General features: G+C 48.3%; 1 protein-coding gene across 4 annotated transcripts in view; it reads right to left on the reverse strand.

The window, feature by feature from the left end:
- ACSBG1 (acyl-CoA synthetase bubblegum family member 1) overlaps positions 1-22,152 on the reverse strand; it is a 48,694-nt gene that overhangs the window by 21,770 nt on the left and 4,772 nt on the right. For 2 of the 4 annotated variants that reach the window (XM_033415698.2, XM_049705621.1), the window contains exons 2-3: positions 5,375-5,473; positions 4,275-4,375 (exon numbers count right to left, since the gene is read on the reverse strand). In XM_033415698.2, coding sequence (XP_033271589.1) covers positions 4,275-4,375; positions 5,375-5,473 — 200 coding nt within the window. The remainder of the gene's footprint in view (positions 1-4,274; positions 4,376-5,374; positions 5,474-22,152) is intronic. The other 2 variants (XM_004285268.3, XM_049705622.1) reach the window with 1 other exon arrangement.

Below are 22,152 nucleotides of genomic sequence, written 5' to 3' on the forward strand. Positions count from 1 at the left end.
AGGACATGATGAGAGATTAGGGTCAAGGCCTGCCTGGGCCAGAACAGTTTGTCCAGCCCTTGGCACACCTGTGGCTAGACAGAACTGGACATTTTGATGAGGGAAGAGTTTTTACAAGGATCCCCAGAGGCTCCGCTTTTTTCAGCTGGCGTGGCTGAGATTACCACCTGTTCCCATTTCCTCTGACCTCTGGGAAGTCGTTCTACCTTCCCCTACCCCCACTCCCACCAGAAGCTGAAATGACAGCGATCCTCTGCCTCACACTGTGCCCAGGGCCCCTCCCTGCCCCCCAGCTGCAGGCTCTGAGCTCCTTGAGGACAAGGGTAGTACCTGTCTCCTTCCAGACGAAACACCACGCATGCCCTTGAAACATTTGGGAAAGGGTAGGAGCGTGGGACAGAGGGAGGCCTGGTGAACAAGCTGGACTGAGCTCCCAGCCTCCTGACCTCCAGCTCAAAACTCCCCAGTGCGTGTGAGAGTTTCCTAGGGAGAGGACAGGGAACAGGTCTGGCCAGCACCTCCACCAGCCCCATCACCGGCAGCTGCTTGCCTTAGATCCCCTCCTCTTCCCTGTGGTCTTGATATTGCCTTGATACAGCTGGGGTTCACGCTGAACCCAGAAAGGGCTAGAAAAAAATGTATGTCTAGGCCCAGCACAAGGCTGCCTTTTTGTGGAGGTCAGATCCCAGCTGCTCAACTCAGTGGAGCTGTCCCCGGGAGAACAGCCATCTGGGCAGCTCAGAGCCCAGCCTGGGGACCAGAGCTTGAGGACCCTCCAGCTTCTTGGGAACTCAAGGAGACCCAGGTGAACTCTGATTCCTGCAGGCAAGCCTCTAAGAGCTCTCCAGAGGGACTGCAGCTTGGCAGTTAGGAGGCAGGGGCTGGCCAGGGCATGCAGGAGGGGAGGGGACCACACCTAAACAGTCCCAAAGAGGCAGTGTGCCAGTTAAGGCTTCCACATCTTACTAGCTGTGTCATTCTGAGAACTCACTGAACTTGTCTGAGCTCAGTTTGCCCTACCACATGAGAATGATAACAGTGCCTACCCCACTGCTGCCATGAAGAGAAGATGAAAGATGAAAGTTTATCCCTGAGCACAGAGCCTAGCAGACGGTAAATGTTCAGTAAAAGTTGCTCTTATTAAGGTTCAGATGTGTGGGGAAGAACGATTTAACCCACTGTAATCCGCTGAAGACCCTCTCCCCAAACAGTCTTTGGGACAGATAGTTGCCCTTCCTCAATTTTATGGAAATGGCAGCTTCGAGGCCCCTTCCCACATGTGGCTGCTCCAATATCCTCTCCCATACAGGGTCTGGAGCCGGGACTCTTGGAGCTGCTGGGGAATCGTGCAAATAAGCCCCAGGGCCAGGCCAGCACACAGGGGGCACTCCAGCCATGGTGAATCTGGATCTTACTGCAGCTGCATTCCAGAGCTCCCCCCACTCCGCCCTTCAAAACCCTGGAGGCTACACGAGTTGGGGTTCGGAGGAGTGTGACCCACAGGGAAGGCTTGTGGGAGCCAATGAGGTCTGGCACTGCCCTGGGAAGTGCCTGGGGTCCCTTGGGCAATGGTGCTGAGAAACCTCCTCAGCCCCTCCCAGATTGTCCCCTTCTTCTTATCACCAGCCCTAGATGCTAAACTCCCAAGGGCAGACCACTCAGCTCAGGCCCAGGCCCAGAGGGAGCTTAAACGTCTGAGGCCAGCTAGAGGTCCTCCTAATCCAGGAAGCACCCTGATCACCCAGTTCCCAGGTAGCAGGCCTTCCTTCCTCAGCCTCTGTGTGCCCTTCACCCAGAGCCTGTCTGCCCTCAGACTAGGAGCGCTCTGAGGGCAGGATACTGTCCATCTCAGTATCCCCAGCAGCCTAGCCCTGCGCAGAGGATGGAGAGTCCAGGTTCGCCCCCAGCCTGGCTGTCCCTACCAGGTTCCCGAAGTCCTGATAAACCAGAATGGCTCTGCTGCCTCCCCTACAGTTGACTCCTCCTTCCCCACCCCTCCTTTAAAGTTGGTGGCCCCCTTCCCACCCTCGGCCCTTGCCTGGCCCCTGGCTGCCAGCCCTCTCTGATGGGTCCCTCTCTGGGATTCCCTGCCCGCTTGTTTGAAACCTGTCTGTTCTCTGTGCCCCGCTGCTGCAGTGCTGCCGGATGCTAACTAAGATTAAGCAACTGAGGCCCAAGGGGCTCGGATTACTTGTTCCTCCTTGGAAACACTCCCGACACGGAATGCTCCATGGGACGCTGAACTTGCACCACATTGGCTCCCTTCCTGCCCCTTGAGTTGCAAAACACCAATGCCATCACTCACAGTCAGGACTTCTGAGCTCCAGGGCTTTGCTGTGCACAGTCCCCGGGTGCTGACAGCTGCTCTATAAGCGCTGCAGAGAAGGAATTATCCAGTCCAAGGAAAGAAAGCCTGAGCAAGCTGATGGGACCTGCCAGAGGTGACGCAGCAAGCTGCCCTGGCTCTCGGGAAGAGAGTGTGGCAGCTGCCTGGGCCCAGCTGGCCCCTCTCCTGGGCTCTCTCGGTGCCTTTCAAACCCTTCCCCTCAGAAATCGGTCAATGCTCTCCTTGGTCCAGGTCCCTCTTCATCTCTAAGGAAGAGCAGAGAGGCAGAGTCCACTCCAGGAAAGTGCACACCTCAGGCCAGATCCCTGCCGAGGCCACCCCAAGACACCCAGCCTGGGAGAGGGGCAGCTTGTCTGATGGCAGCAGCGAGCCCGCCGCGGTGAGGGGATTGGCGTTTGATCTCCAAGGGACCAGGCAGCCTGGGGAGCAGGGTATCTGAAGCCCTGGTCTGGTGTCTCCCCTTGTTACACCTTTTACGTCTCAGCTTCCTCACAGACCATGGGCATGGTGACCTTGGCCCAGCTGTCTGCCCTCCAGCCCACGACAGTGCTAGTGACAGAGCAGAGAGGTCCCAACTCTGTTCCTGCCCTCTGACAGGGAAAGCCAAGTCAGAAGAAACTCTGAGGGAAGTCTTCAGAACAAAGGCTCCAGTCCTCTCCGCCTTCACTGGCCTCTTTATTGCCCCATTTGGGGACCCTTGGAACTGGCCTCCCCAGCTAGTCCCACTTTGAATGCTACCATCCACTCCCCTAAACCCACAATCCCTGTCTAGCCATGAGGAAGACCCTGGATGTACCCACATCGAAGAACATTCTATGAAATACACAACCAGGGCTTCCCTGGTGGCGCAGTGGTTGAGAGTCCGCCTGCCGATGCAGGGGACACGGGTTAGTGACCCGGTCCGGGAAGATCCCCCATGCCGCAGAGCGGCTGGGCCCGTGAGCCATGGCCGCTGAGCCTGCGCATCCGAAGCCTGTGCTCCGCAACGGGAGAGGCCACAACAGTGAGAGGCCCGCATACCGCAAAAGAAAAAAAAAAATACACAAGCAGTTCAACAGTCAGCTTGTCATCTCCCCCGACCAGCTCCCACCCAAACGAACGCCCAAGGGAGCTGGAGTGGCCTCGGGATCACCACCTGCCTTCTCTGAGGAGCCTGAAGCTGGGCAAATCACAACTGAACTAACCAGCACCTCAGAGGAAGCTCTTCACCCCTGAGACGTGACACAGACCAGCGACAAGACAGCAACAATGTACCATCCCAAGAACAGCACTGAACCCGGGAGGCAGTGACCCTCTGTGCCACGCACCGATTCCTTGCATTTTTTTTTAAAACGTCTGTTGTTGCTACAATATTGTTGTACAGCCAATAAAAATGAACAAAAGCTGTGTTATTATCATTTTGATGACTCGTCAGGGTAAATGATAACTCTGCCTCTCACAAGGTGCAATTATCTGGCAGTGAACGTCCTTGAAAGAGCATGTGGCCTCCCAAGCTTCCAGAAACATCTCTGCCAGCTCGGGCCGGCCGGCCTGCCCCTGGGCCCAGTCAACCCGCTTGGACTCTCCAAGGCCTTGCTTATCTGGGCCTCCTCCCATCCTTCAGCAACGGCTTGCCCCGGATGAGGCCCCAGCTGTCTTTCTACCTCTGACCTCTCTCCTTCCCAAGCTTCTTGAAGAAAAAAACTTCCTCCCTCTTCCTTCCATCAAGTTTGGCCCTGATGGCGGCAAAGAGGGTAGGGGCGTGGTGGGGTCCCTGTGGGCATGGAGATCAGGATTTCCGCCTTCCCAGTCCCCCAAAGTTCTGTCCTGCGTGGGTCCCCTGGCTTGCTTCGTTAGTGTCCCGTCAACCCCCTCCAGCACACCCAGCACAGCTCCATCCCTGCCCTGGACCACCCGGCTCTGCCCAGCAGCCTCCCACCTGGCTCACCTGGAGAATTCAACTGGGCATCTTTCACCTTCACTGGGGACGAGAGCTTGAGAGCATGGCTTAGGGGCTCTTTGGAGAGTGTGTGCCCGTCAGTCAGGGAGCTGGCAGGGGAGAGGGAAAACAATTGTTAGAAGACGGCAGACTGGCCTGGGCTCCCGATGCTGGCCCAGAACACGTCTCAGCAGCCCCGGGGGTGATGATGGCATCTCTGCCTCCCGGCTGAGTCAGGGGACAAGACCTTAGTAGTTGCAGGAGTTAACCTCACCCCCATGCCAGCCTCCCCCTTCAGGTCCTAAGGACTCAGTAGAAAGAAAAATCAAGTCCTGCTCTGCTTTAATTTGCTGTGAGACTCTGGGCAAATGCATGCCTCTCTCTGGGCTCAAGTGTCCCCATCTGGACAAAGAAAGGCTTGGGGTCGGGCACTGGAGGAAAACTTTGAGGGTTGGGAGGTGCCCCCACCCCCTTTCTCTCCACACCCACCAGCCCTCAGGCTTTGGGAATAGCCATGCTTAGGAACTCAGAGTGGAGCTGAGGACACTCCTACAGCTCTCACGAGTCCTAAGCAGGCCCCCAAGTGAGGCCCTCTCCCCTGCAACGGTGTCTGTGAGTGTGCCCTATGTCCATGACCTGATGGACAGAACAGGCATGGGACCAGGGAAATCTGGGGCTCTTGCCATCTGTCTTCACTCCTGGCCCAGATCCCCCTTGCCTCCCAGGCTTGGCGGCTCTGGACAATGAATCTCCTCTTCTGGTCAACACAGCCCACGGGGTTACTGGGCCTCCATTATCAACTCAGCCTCACTGCTCCTTGACATGATTCCTCCTCAGGGTTCAACTGGCCAGACCTCAATCTCCTGGGTGGATGAGCAGATGGGGTTCAGTATACACTTCAGGGCCAAGCAGGATTACTCAACTCCGGGGACACCTTTCACAGTCATCGGGTATATAAACAGAGCCTACTGGAGTTGTGCAGTGTGCCACCTGTGCAGCTGGTCTTGGCAGCCCTGAGGGCAGGACCCTGGCTTCAGGGAATCCCACCTGTCTGTCAGGGTGGGGCTGGTCCCATCCCTACCTAGTCCCCAGGCAGCTTGCTCAGTTACCTGCTTCTCACATTCGTTCTTACTCCTTGCTGGTACCGCAGGTTCAAATTAAGTTTGCAAACCCATGCAGGCCCACCTGGTGCCAGTCTGTTTAAGAACCTGAGATAGGTTTTAAAGCAAAAGACATCATGAGGTTATGAAGGGAAGGCAGTGAAGAGGAGGGGGATGAGTGGGGTGCCAAGCTGGTCCCCTTCTTGGGAACTTTGTGAACAAGGCTGGGCCACGGGGCTGAAGCAGCCCTTCTGTTGCTATGGTGACCTGCTCCAGGGAGGCTGCCGGAAGGACTGAAAAGATGACAAAGCATGCTTCTGGGGTGAGGCCTGCTGTGCCAGGCAGAGGGAAACAGAGGGTTCTGAACACCGTGGGACTTGTCCTGCTGACTTTGGATCATCGGTTACTGCCATTACTCTCTTGGGTTGTTGAGTAAAAGCTGCCTCCACCTTGGGACAAAGAAGACTATAATGTTATCAAATGACTCCTGCACTCTGGGCTCAGACAATTACAGGGCAAATGGGGGGACACGCACATAACTAGGCGGAGAGTCCGGGGGAGGACTGTGAACTTGGTGTAACATCCATGCTCTATCTCGGCCCCTGTCCTCCAAAGATAGGGCTGCCCACAGGGTAAACCAAGTGCTTAAAGCCAATCAGCTTTTGAAATCACCAGCTGTGGGCAGCCACCCCCAAATTAGCCAAGGCATCACTGGCTGTAATCTCCCACCATCTTAACTGCTTCCTCACAAACAAGCCTGTTTTTAAATCCTCACCATCAAAAGGTACAGGCAGCATTTCTGCCACCTAATAAAATTTGCATAAACTGGTTCTGGTTTTAAAATAGCTAAATGGGTTTCCCGGGTGGCACAGTGGTTAAGAATCTGCCTGCCAATGCAGGGGACACGGGTTCGAGCCCTGATCCGGGAAGATCCCACATGCTGCGGAGCAACTAAGCCCATGCGCCACAACTACTGAGCCTGTGTTCTAGAGCCGCGAGCCACAACTACTGTGCCCACGTGCCACAACTACTGAAGCCTGCATGCCTAGAGCCCGTGCTCCGCAGCAAGAGAAGCCACCGCAATGGGAAGCCCGCGCAACGCAAGAAAGAGTAGCCCCTGATCGCCGCAACTAGAGAAAGCCCGCACAGCAATGAAGATCCAACGCAGCCAAAACTAAAATAAATTAATTAAAAAAAAAAACACCTAATTATCCAAATGAGTAAAGTATGCTCTTCCTCTTGGTTTGAACCTTCAAGATTTAGTCCCCTTAGGGGGAGGGTATCCTTGTCCATCATCTGAAACAGAATTTGCTGGACCCCCCTATAACTTTTTCCTGCTCACTTCACTCAAGGTCATACTAGTAACAAACTCTACAGGTCTGGCTTGTAACACAAAAATGAGCGAAACTGCATCGCGTCGAGGGCCATCTGCCCCTTCCCAAGGTGGCTGCTGCCTCACACGTCTTTGTTGGCCATGGTCGTCTTTAGTTTTTAATTCTCACCTGCATTACTAGTGGTCACTTCTTGCCACTGTCACTGTGCTGGCCTCTAGCAACTCACCTCCCTCCTACTTTACAGGGTTTTTTTGGTAGCAGACTAGCAAATAAAATATCCAAGCTTGTTAGAATTGTCAGTTAACTCAGAGGACATGGCTTCCAAAGTGAAATTTATAATGTTTTCCTCAAAGAAAAGAGATTTGGGGAGCAATCCCTTCAGTTTTGACTCCTTAAAAGCATTTTGGGCGCCTTCTAATTCTTGCTGCCATGCCAGAAGGTACACGTGGCTGGTAAATGACCCCAGCAAGTGAGGTACGACTATTATAGTCAACACGATGAGCCTGGCAAAGGTGATTGACACGGTATTCTGGTCATTCTGGAATCTTAGACTCCTCCTGGAATACAGCGCTCCAGAACTTGGCTCAGTCCCAGAGGCGGAAGTTCCTAAGCAGCAGAATGACAGTTATGGTGGGAGAATGGCCCAAGGAGGCTGACTTGCCCTGCTTTACTCATTCCTAGGAGGAAGAAGATCCAAATAGTATCCCTGGTGAGGACGAGAATTGCTCTCAACCCCAGCTCACACTACACACACACACACACACACACACACACACACACACACACACACACACACACACTATGAGCATCTTGCCTTTACTCACTTTCACAGAAGCAAAAACTTCTTCAGCACCTGCCCAGTAGCACAGGGAGCAAGAAAACACTTGAAGGGCATGTATGAGCAGACATATTGTGATGTGTGTGGGGCAGGCAGAGGAGTCTGGGAGAGCCCGCACTCTCCTCTCTCTGAACTGGCTCTCCTTTCTCCTCCAATCTTGGCAGAAGAGCTGATGGGAACCATTTAAAGACACAGCCTGCCAAAAGCTTCCTTCAGCTCCTCCAGGAAGTCCTCCCGGATTATCCCCAACACCTCTCACCCTTGTAGCCCTCAAACACTCAGGTTTGGGCTTTGAAGGCCACACGTGGCTTGGGAAGCTCCTTGAGAGTACGGGTCATGTCTGATTCAACCCTGACCTCTGTCCCTAAGTACTCTGTGGCATGCAGTTGGAGCTCAGTAAATGTTCGTTGGATCTAATTGTTCCCAAGTTGTCACTCTGTGTGTGACACGTAAGTCGAGGGGAGCCTTCGTTTTCCATGTGAACCCCTCATGGATGGGGATCCATCTCCTCTTTATTTCTGTGGCTCTTTCTTCCCAATCCACCCTCTGCTCTGTGTGCAGTAGGTGTTCAATAAATGCTTTCTTGAAATAATAGAGCGTTGAGATTTACCAGAGTCGGCCTGTTCAAGTCACTTTACTTGCCGTACAACCTTGGGCAAGTCACTGTACGTCTCTGAGCCTAGGTTTTCTGCCTAAATCCTATGGCTGTTGTGAGGATAAGAGGATACATGTAAAGTGCTTAGTAGATCAACAGCTCTCATCCTTACTGGTGAACTCTCATGGATCTTTTGGGGAATAAGTAGGAAGAAATTCTTTGGTGAGATTAGGATGGTGACTAAGAAGGGTGAAAAGACCCAATCCAAGTCTGGGGGTCAAGACACCCTGCCGAGCCTGGGTACTCGCTCTGGGAGGCAGCGTGGGGGCCAGGAGGTGGGAAGAGGGTGGGATCCTTGTTCCTTACATGGTCCTCAGGGTGGAGCTGGCAGACCTGAGCAGGAGTGCCTCTGGCATGGTCCCTGAGGGGTGGCCACACCCTGCGAGCTCACTGGGGAGAGAGTGAGAACCTCAGAGAGCTTGTCCCAGCATTCCCCGGGAGAGCCGCATCAGCCCCAGAGAGGTCCAGCACCACAAAACCATCCTGCAATAGAGACACAGCGTGAGTCACCTCGTGGCCTGGCTGGGCTAAGGGGGCACCTGCCCTCCTTCCTGGACACGACTCACTGGCTCCCAGCCTCGGTACCGGACTGCAATTTACCGCCTCCTAAGCCCACATGCTCTAATCGCATCAGGAACAACGCAGCATTGCAGGAGGTGGCTGCCTTCGGCCTCCGGGCTCTCTAGTCCCCAGGATCCATCGGTCACCAGGATGAGCAAATACATCAAATTCTTGGGCCTCCTGCTTTGCAAAGACTCTTGCCCACTATTGGCAACCATCCGGCCCCACACCGCCGTTTCTTATTCTGGTTCTCACCTCTCTCTGCTCTGGGGGCAAAGGGAGAACCCTACTCCTATACGCCACAGGATGTTTTCAGTGGAGGACGTTGCCCAAATACTTTCCCAAATCCTAAAAACCCCAAGTAGGGAGAGGAGCAGTGCCTCCTCCAAATCCCACGGTCCTGGCCACACAGGCTGGTCCCTCTGCACAGGCTGGAGCTCTCAACAGTGACCTAGTCTGCAGCGCTGCTTCCCACGGGTTTCCCCATTCCCCTGCACGGTGGACCCCACGCCCCCCACTGCCCTTTAGTCTGCATGACCTGCCTGTCTCACCTCAAAGATCAGTGCCCCTGAAATCTCTCTTGTGATTCCTGACTCCCAACTGGAAGACCCCCACCGAGGACTTGGAGAGGACTGCATGCCGCGAGGGTCTGGCTGCCGCAGGGCACTCACCTTCCTCCTTGGGGCTGGCAGGCACAGAGCTCAACATCCCCTGTGCTCCTTCAGCTAAAGCATCATGGGTGTCGGAGCCAGTGCTGCCGGGTCCCCTGGTTCCAGGTGATGATGCAGTGGGGCTGGGCGTCAGTGGGGACCCGCCCCATCCTGCCTTGGGCCTGCGGGTGAGGTGTGGCCCCAGATACCTTTGACCCATCTGGCTCAGGTCCTAGCTGCTCACCTGTGAGGCTTACATAAAGAGGGCAGGAGGCAGGGGAGGGGTCTAGATGCCAGTGCAGGTGGGTGTGTTGGCTGTCATCCTGGGTAGAGCCACACAAGGACACTGTTCCTGCCACTGGGCCCTCCACCTGGAGCCAGCCCTGGGCCCCAGGGGCTGGGCAGGATGTTTGACATTTTTTTTTTTTTTTAACTTTTCTTTACTAAATGCACGCATTGTGCCAAGTGCTTTATGTGCGTTAGCTCTCTGCATTCTCCCAACAACCTAATATGGAATGTAGTAATAGTCTCATTTTGCAGGTGAGGTGAGAGGCCCAGAGAGTTTTAGACTTGTTCAGTGTCACACACCCAGCAAGAGGCAGAGATGGCATTTGAAATCCAGGTCTCCATAACTGGCCCTGAAACCAGGACACCACATAAGCTAGATCTAACCATTATTTGCATCATAAAATTCAGCCAGGGCTTCCCTGGTGGCGCAGTGGTTGAGGGTCCGCCTGCCGATGCAGGGGACACGGGTTCGTGCCCCGGTCTGGGAAGATCCCACATGCCGCGGAGCGGCTGGGCCCGTGAGCCATGGCCACTGAGCCTGCGCGTCTGGAGCCTGTGCTCCACAGCGGGAGGCCACAATAGTGAGAGGCCCGCGTACCGGAAAAAAAAAAAAAAAAAAAAAAAAATTCAGCCAACAGCTCCATCTCACATTGCCTCTGGCAAGCCCCTCTTCCACGGTAACAATATCTCTGCACGTTGCCCTCTTGTCCTCAAACGCCCCCTCCACTTGCACCTCATTCCAGAGACTCTCAGGTTTGTGGCAGTAAACCTGCATCTTCTAAAACCTGGGCCATGCTCTCTAGAAACCCCCCTCCCAACCACTGTGCTGTTTCGCCTCCCACTCCCATCACCCCAGAGTTACCTCCCCACCTTAGTTTTCACCTGCCAACTGCCTTGGGGTGAGTGGGGATTGGACGAAGTGAAAAAATGGAGGCAGTCCCACTGGGTGTTAGGGGGAACTTAAGTCCTAATTCAAAGGCTAAGAGTCAGGGCATAGCAGCAGGATGGGGCAGGAGTTGTTCCAAGGCCCTCCACCCAGTCAGATGGCAGATGACTTCCAGATTGCTACACTAAGCTGGCCTGTCACTACCAGCACACCAACTTCAAGAGAATTCTGCCCTTTCAAATTCCGGTTTGGTTTTTGGCTGCACTGCATGGCACGTGAGGTCTTAGTTCCGCAACCAGGGATTGAACCTGTGACCCCTGCATTGGAAACGCAGAGTCTTAACCACTGGACCACAATGAAAGTCCCAAATTCCAGTTTCTTAATGGCCTTTTCCCCCAGTGATCCTTGCCCACTGCCACCTCAGGGCATCCTGACAGTTTGGGTTCGGGGTGTTAGTCCTGAGCCTCCCATGAGTTATGAGCCCTTTGAGAAACTGCTGGAAGCCCTCCCCTGGCCCCACCATCAATGTTTGCAGATGGTCTCTTGCAGTTTCAGGGCACCCAGGGGGCTTGGGAAGCCCATGCTATATTAACAACCAACCCAGTGAACCCCAGAAGGGAATGCGGACTCTTCCTCTGTCCTGAAGAGAATACGGGCTGCCCCTCTTCTCCTCCTCCCGCTTTCCTAGTGAGGACAGAACATTGTTGTTGATGATAGGAGTTGGCACTGGGGGTCGATGTGGGTGGGCATGGCGGGAGAAGTGTCCTCACTTCGGGGGGCTAGCAGGAACACGTGCCCAGATCCCTCAGCCCCTCCCGGGCAGCTCGACAGCCACTCTGGATGTAGAGTTCCCAAACTGATGAGGAGGCTGGGCAAACGGGCTTATTCTAGGCAGGAGGGCTTGGGAAATGTGTCATCTTCCCTTTCTATCCCCTAGTGCAGGGAGATCAGCTCGGTGCTTTGTGACCACCTAGAGGGGTGGGATAGGGAGGGTGGGAGGGAGGGAGATGCAAGAGGGAAGAGATGTGGGGCATATGTATATGTATAACTGATTCACTTTGTTATAAGGCAGAAACTAACACACCATTGTAAAGCAATTACACTCCAATAAAGATGTTAAAAAAAACAAAACAAAACAGAAAAGCCACAAGGTTGCCTCCCCCTGGCAGAAGCTTCCAGCTGTTCTTCAGACCCTTCCTCCTCCCGGAAGCCCTCTGGGAGGGGCCCCCAGCTCTCATGTTTCTTCCTGGAGCTGTCCTGGCTGAGCCCATCCCAGAGCACTTAACATTGAGAGTCTGGGTGTTACTTTTTAAAACATAATTGTCTACCCTGAGATAAAAACTTTAAGCCCATATTCTCAGAGCTGGAAATGATCTCTCCCTGCCCCATGACGGACGGCTCCACGACTCTCCTCATTCCTACTATGATTATTGACTGAGTGCCTCCTCTGCAGACATTGCAGGGGGCCTGGGGGCAGAGGTGAGCCCAGTGACCCTGGTCCCTGCCTGGAAGGCTTGGAGATGATGGGACTGACAGTCAAAAAACAAAGATGCATTCAAGGTCACTGTGGGGTCACCAGACCCAGGCTGGGGTAGGGGGTACAGCAAAATTAAAGGGAGAAAGTTGGATAGGGGTGAAGGTTTATTTTATGAGAGGCAGAGGGTAAGCGTCCCAGGCAATGGTGCCGCAGGGGATGCTGGTGCAGACAGAAGAGGATACAGGGCCCTGGTCATAGACTCAGGCTGTGAACCGTCCCCGGCCTCGGTCCCCCAGCTCACAGGGGGACCTTGGCCAATGCAGAGATCTTTTGGGGATCCATGGTCTCTTGGAAAGGGTGAGGACGGGGCAAGGGTGGTCTAAGACATATCCTTGGCTCCCACCATCCATGGTGGTGGGGCCGTCCCGCCAGCCAGCTGACTTCTAACCCAGTTGGCAGTGGCTCAGTGTTTAACCCTGTCTAGCTAATCACACAGTCTGCACGGTCACACTGAACTCCCCTGCAAAACCTGGAAGGAGTCTGGTCATGCCCAAGACAGGTCCCTGGGCACTGGGACATCTGGATTCTAGCCCAGGTTCTGCCTTAGTTGGGTAAACTTGGGCAAGTTCCTGGTCCTCTCTGGGACTCAGTTTCCTCAGGTAAGTCACAGACAGAGGGCCTTCCAGTTTTCTGTCTATGACTGGTGATTTGGGGGCCTGAGCTGGAATTCTGCTGCACCAGGCAGAGACAAGGCTACGGGGTTGGATGTTACTAGGCTCCCAGGCCTGAGGAGCTGGGGGAAAACAAGGCAAGAATAACGATAGTAATGGCTAATAGCTAACAGGTATGCAGCACTAACTGTGCGCCAGGCAATGTTCTGTGCACCTTACACATATATTAACTCATTTAATCCTCACAACAGCCCCGTAAGGTAATTCCTATCACTATCCCCACTTTACAGATGAGGAAACTGAAGTACAAGGAGATTATGTAACTTGCTCAAGGTCTTTCAGTTAGCAGAGTAGGATGCAAATTTGCGCAAGTGGGCTTCAGTGTTTATGTTCTTAACCAACAGGCTATACCTCAATAGTCTCAGGTCTGCTGGGTGATTCGAGTGGGTGGGGCAGGGGCAAAAGGGCAGGAAGTGCAGAAAGGTGGGCATCCCATGGTCCTCTAAACTCCTGCTTCCAATCATTCATCATTAGACCCTTCTTTACACCCTTCCTCCAAAATTTTGAAAAATTTTGTATATAGCCAAGGTTTAAACCGTCAAACCATTTTCTTATGTTGCATTGATGACAGACACAGATAACTGTCAACTGGTGTCTTGAATCATCGTTGGGAGAGCAGTATGAAGCTTGGAGTTGACATAATTCCAACACAAAGCAAAGACTCCTAGAAAATTGCCATTTGTACGTGAAGTACCACGAGTTTGACTTTGGGCACATTCCTCCTGTTAGGACTTCAGTTACTCCATCTATAAAATGAAGGTGTGGAAGGGATAGTCTCTAAGTGCCAGCTCTGATGATAGGTGGTTTTCCATGTTTCTACTAAGGAGATGAGAGGAAGGAAGAATACTGCCCACTCCTCGGCCAGAGGAACTTCATGGTGTCAGGTTGGGGGCAGAGCTGGGAGTTAGACTTCTACCAACAGGGGTGTCGTGTCCCTGCAGCACATGAATGTTGGCTCCCAGACTTGGTCCCTGCCCTAGAGGAGCCCACAGTCTAAAGAGGAGGGTGAAGGAGAGAGGCACGTACATGGCCTGTATACAGGAGAGGTATCTGTGAGCATGGCAGGCAAGGGGGTCGCGAGGTGGAGGCACAGCGCTGTGGGAGCCTGGTCTTTTAGGGGAACATGGTTTCACTTTTTTAAAAGTGAGAACTAACATTTACTGAGCAATTAGTATGTGCCAGGTGCTGTTCCAATTGCGTTACATGTGTTATTTACTTATCTCAACGATCTTATAAAGTAGGTACTAAATTAGAATCCCCCATCTAATTGGAAATGGAAGGACAAAGAGATGAAGTAACTTGCTGGAGGTTATACAGCTTGTAATTGGAATAGTTGGGATTCAGATCCAGGCAATCTGATTCCAGATTTTATGTTCTGAACCACCATATGCTCTGCCTAAATTGGGTGAGGCTCTCTGAAGCTCCTTATGCCTCTCCACACACTTCAGCAACATGGGTTTTCTTGGGAGCAACTGGCTCAGAAAGGCAGAGCATTGTGGCTGAGACGCTAGTTTAATGCACATGTATTTTTAAATTCTTCAAATCAGCATACTCCTGACATATCACAGTATCCAACATATAACAAAAAAATGATCAGACATCTGAAAAAGCAGGGAATGTGAGCCAAAATCAAGGGGAAGAAAACAGCCGATAGAAACAACTCAGGTATGACGCAGATGTTAGAATAAATATACAAAGGCTTTAAAACAGCTGCTAACACATGTTTGATAATTTAAAGAAAAAATGATAACTGATGAACAGATGGAGAATTGCAACATAAAAATAGAAAGTATAAGAAAAGTACAATCTCTGAAATGAAAAATTCACCAGATGAGCTTAACAGCAGATTGGAAACTACCCCCCCCCAAAAAAAGTTCATACACATGAAGACAGAATAATAGAAATTATTTAATCCAAATACTAGAGAGAAAAAAGATTTTTTAATTGAACAGAATGAAACATTGTTGAAAGAAATTAACAAAGAGCTAAGCAAATGCTAAGCTAAGCAAAGAGACTTAATATTGTTAAAATGGCAATAATAATATTGTTAAGATAGCCAAATTGGGTATTCCCTGATGGTACAGTCATTGGGAATCTGCCTGCCAATGCAGGGGACACGAGTTTGAGCTCTGGTCTGGGAGGATCCCACATGCCGCAAAGCAGCTAAGCCCATGCACCACAACTACTAAGCCTGTGCTCTAGAGCCCGCAAACCACAGCTACTGAGCCCACGCGCCACAACTACTGAAGCCCACGCGCCTAGAGACAGTGCTCTGCAACAAGAGCAGACACCGCAATGAGAGGCTCACGCACTGCAATGAAGAGTAGCTCCTGCTCACCGCAACTGGAGAAGGCCCACGCGCAGCAACGAAGACCCAGTGCAGCCAGGGATAAATAAATAAAATTAATTAATTAAAAAATTTTTTTTAAAAAAAGATAGCCAAATTGATCTATCGGTCAACATAATCTCTATCAACATCCTAGCTGGCATTTTGGCAGAAATTAACAAACTGGTCTAAAATTACTATGAAACTTCCAAAGACCCAGGATAGACGAAACAATCTTGAAAAAGACCAAAGTTGGAGGACCACACTTCTTGATTTCAAAACATACTATAAACCTACACTACAGTAATCAGGACAAAGTGATACTGGCATAGGATAGACATATAGATGAATGGAATAGAATAGAGGATTCAGAAATCCACCTTCACATTTATAGTCAACTGATTTTCAACAAGGGTGCCATGCCAATTCAATGCGGAAAGTATTCTTTTCAACAAATGGTACAAATCAACAAATGGTGCTGGGACAACTCAACATCCACATGCAAAAGAATAAAGTTGGACCCTTTCCTCATACCATACACAAAAAATTAACTCAAAATGTATCAAAGGCCAAAATGTAAGAGCTTAAACTGTAAAAATATTAGAAGAAAATCTATGTGGACTTAAGTTGTTATTTTTTTGTTTTTTGGGGGGGTTTTTGGCCATGCCACGTGGCTTGTGGGATCTTAGTTGCCTGACCAGGGGTGGAACCCACACCCTAGGCAGTGAAAGCACGGAGGTGGACTTCAGTTAGGTAAAGCCTTCTTAGCTATGACACCAAAAATACAAGCAACAAAACAAAAACAGGTAAATTGGACTACATCAAGATTAAACCTCTTTGTGCTTCAAAGGACACCATCAAGAAGGTGAAAAGATAACCCACAGAATGGAAGGAAATATCTGCAAATCATTTATCTGATAAGAGAATTGTATAGAATATATAAAGAACTCTAACAATTCAACAACAACAAGAAAGGAAAGAAAAAAAACCCAATTAAAACGGGGCAAGGATTTGAACAGACATTTCCCCAAAGAAGACATACAAATGGACAACAAGCACATTAAAGGATGTTCAACACCATCAGCTATCAGGAAATGCAAATCAAAACCAGAATGAGATAACACTTCATACCCACTGGAATGGCTGTTTATAAAATACAGATACTAACAGTGTTGGTGAGGATGTGGAGAAATTGGAGCTCTTGTACACTGCTGGTGGGAATGCAGCTGCTTTGGAAAACAGTGTGCTAGTTCCTCAAAAGGTTATACATAGAGTTATTTATGACCAAACAATTCCACTTCTAGCTTTATACCCAAAAGAAATTAAAACGTATGTCCATACAAAAACTTGTACATAAATGTTCATTGGAGCATTATTCATAATAGCCAGAAAATGAAAACTCAAATGTCCATCAAATGATGACTGGGTAAACAAAATGTGGCATGTCCATACACTGGAACATTATTTGGCCATAAAAGGAATGAGGTACTGATACACGATATGACACGGATGAATCATGAAAATATCATTCTAAGTGAAAGAAGCCATTCACAATAGATGATATATTATATCAGTTCCTTTAAGCGAGAGGTCTAGAATAAGCAGATCTATAGAGACAAAAAGCAGATTTGTGGTTGCCTAGGGCTGGAGGCTTGAGGGGAAATGGAGAGTGACTGCTAATGGGTCTAGGGTTTCTTCTGGGGTAATGAAAATATTTTTAAATGGACTGTGGGGAATTCCCTGGATGTCCAGTGATTAAGACTCCATGCTTCCACTGCAAGGGACAAGGGTTCATTCCTGGTCAGGGAACTAAGATCCCACATGCCTCACAGCACAGCCACATAAAAAAAAATAATAAAATAAAATGGACTGTGGTGATGTTTGCACAACTCTGAGAATATACTAAAACCCACTGGATTTTATACTTTAAATGGGTAAATTTTATGGCATGTAGTTTATATCTCAATAAATCTGTTATATTAAAAAAAAATGAACAGAGCCTCAGTTACCTGTGAGACAACATCAAATATCTTTCAAAAAACATCTTTCAAAATGAAAGCAAATATAAAATGGATAACCAACAAGGACCTACTGTATAGCACAGGGAACTATACTCAATATCTTACAATAACCTCTAATGGAAAAGAATCTAAAACTATATATATATATATATATATATATATATATATATGACTGAATCATTTTGCTGGACACCTGAAACTAACACAACATTGTAAATCAACTATATTTCAATTAAAAACAAAGTGAAATAATGACATTTCATTTAAATGCAGGATGGGAGGATCTTTCACCAGCGCACTTCTGTGATGGTTTGAAATCATGTCTGCAAATTCTTTACACTATTCCCATCAATAGGCTGAGTTTTATTCTCTTCTCCTTGAGTATGGGATGTCCTTAATGACCAGCTTCTAACAAATACAATGTAGTAGAAGTGACACTATGTAATTTCCAAGGCTAGATCATAAAAGGTGATACCATTTTCACCTGACTCTCTCAGGATACACGCTTTTTGGATCCCTGATCTACCATGTCAGAAATCTGGCTACCTTGAAGCCACCATGAAGGAGACCATGTGAAGAAGCTACATAGAAATAGAGATACTGAGGCTCCCCAGCTGTTCCCAATCCCAGCTTATTGAGTCTTACCACTTCAGGCATCAGACATATGAGTAAAGAAAACTTTGAGATGGCCCTGGGCCCAGCCACCAGCTGTCATGTCAAGAAGACACTTAAGCAGCCTATAGAGAGGTCCACTGGCAAAACTAAAGTCTCTGGACAACACCAATGTAGTAAGTTGAAAAATGCCCCACCCCCTGCAAATATTCATCTCCTAATCTCTGGAAACTGAATATTATCTTACATGACTTTACACGCCTCCCCTCCCCACCCCCTAAAAAAGGATTTTGCAGATGTGATTAAATTAAGGATCTTGAGGCAGGGACATTATCCTGGATTATCCAGGTGGGCATTAAATGCACTCACTTGTATCCTTACATGAGGGAGGCAGAAGGAGATTTGACACACACACAGAAGAGAAGGCAATGTGACCACAGAGGCAGAGATTGGAGTGGTGCGACCACAAGCCAAGGGTGGATGCGGGGAGCCTCCAGGAGACGGAAGAGGCCAAGAACAGATTCTCTCCTAGAGCCTCTGGAGGGAGCACAGCCCTGCTGACCCTTGATTTAAGCCCTGTGAAACTGATTTCAGACTTCTGGCTTCCAGAACTATGAAAGAATAAAGTTCTGTCTTAAACCACCAAGCTTGTGGTAATTTGTTAAAGTGGCAACAAGAAACTAACACAGCCAGTGAGGAACAGAGGTCTACCAACGACCTTATAAGTGAGCTTGAAAGAGGGTCTTCCAATTCCAGATGAGTATTACCCTGGCTGACATCTTGGCCGTAACCTCATGAGAGACCCTGAGCCAGAACCACTTAACTAAGTTGCTCCTGAATTACTGACCCATATAAACCATGAGAGATAATAAATGATTGTTGTTGGTTTGAGACACCACAGTTTTGAGTGATTTGTTAAGCAGCAAGAGATTAACTAGGACACCTTCACTACAAGAAATGCTATAGGGATTTATTCGGGCTGATAGGAATTATACCAGATGAAAACAGGGATTTACAAGAAGGAATGAAGATCAGTGGAAATGCTAAATATATTAGAAACAAGACAAGGATGCCCACTCTTACTACCTCTATTCAGCATCATATTGGAGGTCCTAGCCTGTGCCATAAGGCAAAAAAAAAAAAAAATTAAAAGGCAAAATGATTGGAAGTAAAACTATCTTTTAAAATAGATAACAAAATTGTATATATAAAAAAATCCTAGGGGATCTATAAAAAGAAACACTAGGGCTTCCCTGGTGGTGCAGTTGTTGAGAGTTTGCCTGCTGATGCAGGGGACAAGCGTTCGTGCCCCAGTTTGGGAAGATCCCACATACCACGGAGCGGCTAGGTCCGTGAGCCATGGCCGCTGAGCCTGCGTGTCTGGAGCCTGTGCTCTGCAATGGGAGAGGCCACAACAGTGAGAGGTCTGCATACTGCAAAAAAAAAAAAAAAAAAAGAAAAGAAACACTAGAACTAATAAATTAACTTAGTAATATCACAGGATACAAGGTCAATTTTTTTAAATCGATTGTATTTTTATATAAATAACAAATTATTAGAAAATTAACTTTAAAATACAATTTACATAGTATCAAAACCCATACAATTCTTAGGAACAAATATAGGAAAAAAGGTGTAAGACATCTACAACTGAAAACTACAAATCATAGTTGAGAGAAATCAAATACCTAAGTAAATGGAAATACATACCATGTTCATTGATCAGGATATTCTCCCCAACTTGAAATATAGATTCAGTTCATTCTCAGTCAAAATTCCAGCAGTCTTTTTTGTTGCGACTGACAAGATAATTCTAAAATTTGCATGGAAATACAAAGGAGCTATTGTGTTAGTAACCTATTATTCCATAACAAGTATCCCAAAACGTGGTGACTTAAAAAACAAGCATTTATTATCTTACAGTTTCTGTGGGTTAGACATCTAGGTGTGGCTTAACTGAGTGCCTCTGGCTCAAAATCTCTTGTGATGTTGTCATCAAACTGTCAACCAGGGCTGTGTTCTCATCTGAAGGTTCAACTGGGAGAGGATCTGCTTCCAAGCTCACTCATGGGGTTGTTGGCAGAATTAAGTTCCTTGCAGGTTGTTGGGCTGAGGGTCTCAAATCCTTAATGGTTGTTGACCAGAGGGTTCCCTCAGGCCCTTGCCACCTGGGCCTCTCCCTCAGAGCAAGCAAGTAAGAAAATGAGGGAGAACAGTAAAAATGAAATCATGGTCTTTTTGTAACCAAATCTCTGAAATGAAATTCCATCACTTTTGCCATATTCTACTTCTTAGAAATGAGTTACTAGGTTGGCCCACATTCAAGGGTAGGGGATTACACAAGAATACAGAAGGTAAGACTCATTGAGGAGCATCTTAGAGGCATCTACTGCTCCCAGGATAACCAAAACAATCTTGAAAAAAAAAAAAGAACAAAGTTGGAGGACCAACACTATCTGATTCAAGACTTAACATAAAGCTATAGTAATGAAGACAGTGTGTGTTGACATAAATATAGAAAAATAGTTCAATGGAAGGAAATCCAGAAATAGGTCCCTACATACGGACAGTTGACTTTCTTTTTTTTTTTAAAAAAACAAAGGAGCCACAGCAATTTAATACTGAAAAAAAAATCATTTCCAACAAATGGCACTTGAATAACTGGATAAAAATGTGGGAAAAAAGAAAATATTAATTTGAGATGGATCATAGGCCTAAATGTAAAGGCTAAAGCTTTTAGTAGAACACATAGAAAAAAGTATCTTTGTGACCTTAGTACAGGCCAAGGTTTCTTAGAGAGGATGCAAAAGCAATAACCATAAAAGAAATACTTAGATAAATTAGATGTATCAAATAAAAAGATGTTTGCTCATCAAAAGACAGCATTAAGGAAATGAAGATAAGCCACAAACTGGGAGATAATATTTTCCATACAAGTATCTAGTTAGGGACTGATATCCAGAATATACAGAGAAATCTCTGCAAATCAGTAATAAAAGGATTAAGAACACAATTATAAAATGGTCTAAAGATCTGGATAGACACTTCACAAAAGAAGATATAGAAATGGCCAATAAGCACATGAAAATAAGCTCGACATCATTATCAGGGAAATTAAAACCACAATGAGATACCACCATTCGACCACCAGAATAGGTAAAATTAAAAAGACTAACAATATTTAGTGTTGACAAAGATTTGGAGCAACAGAAACTGCTCTTGGTGATGGCATGACCACTTTGGAAAACTTCTGGTGGCTTCTTTAAACATATACCTATCTTCTGATGCAACAGGTGTATTTCTAGGGTCTTCTCCAAGGAAATGAATATATATGTCCACAGAAAACCTTATACAAGAAAGTTCACAGCAGCTTTACTAATAAAATCCCCAAACTGGAAACAACTCAAACGCCCTCAACAGGAAAATGGACAAACAAATCGTGGTCTAGCCACTCGGCGGCATTCTACTCAACGGTACAAAGGAATGAACTACTGAAACACTTCACACGTGGAGAAATCGTGCAAACGTCATGATGAGTGAAAGGAGCCAGACATAGAAAAGTACATACTGTGTGATTCCATTTATATGATGTTCAAGAACCGCCAGAAAACAGTGGCTGTTCAAAACTGGTTTGCTTAAGGACAAATGGGGGTGAGAGCTGACTAGGACGGAGCAGAGAGGACATTCTGGGCTGATGAAAATGTCCTATATTTCTACTGAGTTGTTGATTACAGGGGTATATACTTTTTGTCAAAAGTCATCAAATTATACTCATATCTGTACATTTCACTATATGAAAATTTTGCTTACACACAACTTATTATATTTTGCAGATGTAAATTCTTATTTTACAGCTGCTTGGGGCTAGAGTCCAAGCTAGGTCCTAGATGTCCTTCACATGGTGCAACCTTTGCAGTTTCCAAAGCACCTTCCCAGCCCTGACTTTAAATGTTCCTCACAGGCTCCTTTGCAAGGAGCCAGGGATGCCTGGGGAGGAGGGCTAGAGCCAGGACCCAGGGGGCACTCATAGAACCCAGGGTGATATAAGACTTTCTCTCACTATCACTGCCCATGTCTTTTGCAGGACAAAGAGATAAGTAGTGAGTTCCTCATCCCTGGAGGTATTCAAGTCAGGGTAGGTTGACAGTATGTGAATGTTGTGACAGAGTGGGTTAGACTCAGTGACCTAAAAAACCCCCACTGGCCTGAGAGCCTACCATTCAGGGACTTGCCTAGGGACAGAGTGAGTCAGCTTCTGGCCCAGCGTTCTGACTCCAGGCCAGCTTGGGCTCTACTGACCCCAGCCAGTGACTCTACAGCCCCTGCAGGAACTCAGTGCTGGCCTAGGCTCATCTGCATCCTGAAAGCGTCCAGACTTGTATTCAGATGTCTAGGACCGGGACTTCCC

The sequence above is a fragment of the Orcinus orca genome, chromosome 2 (genome assembly GCF_937001465.1).
Source record: "Orcinus orca chromosome 2, mOrcOrc1.1, whole genome shotgun sequence".
Lineage (NCBI taxonomy): Eukaryota > Metazoa > Chordata > Mammalia > Artiodactyla > Delphinidae > Orcinus > Orcinus orca.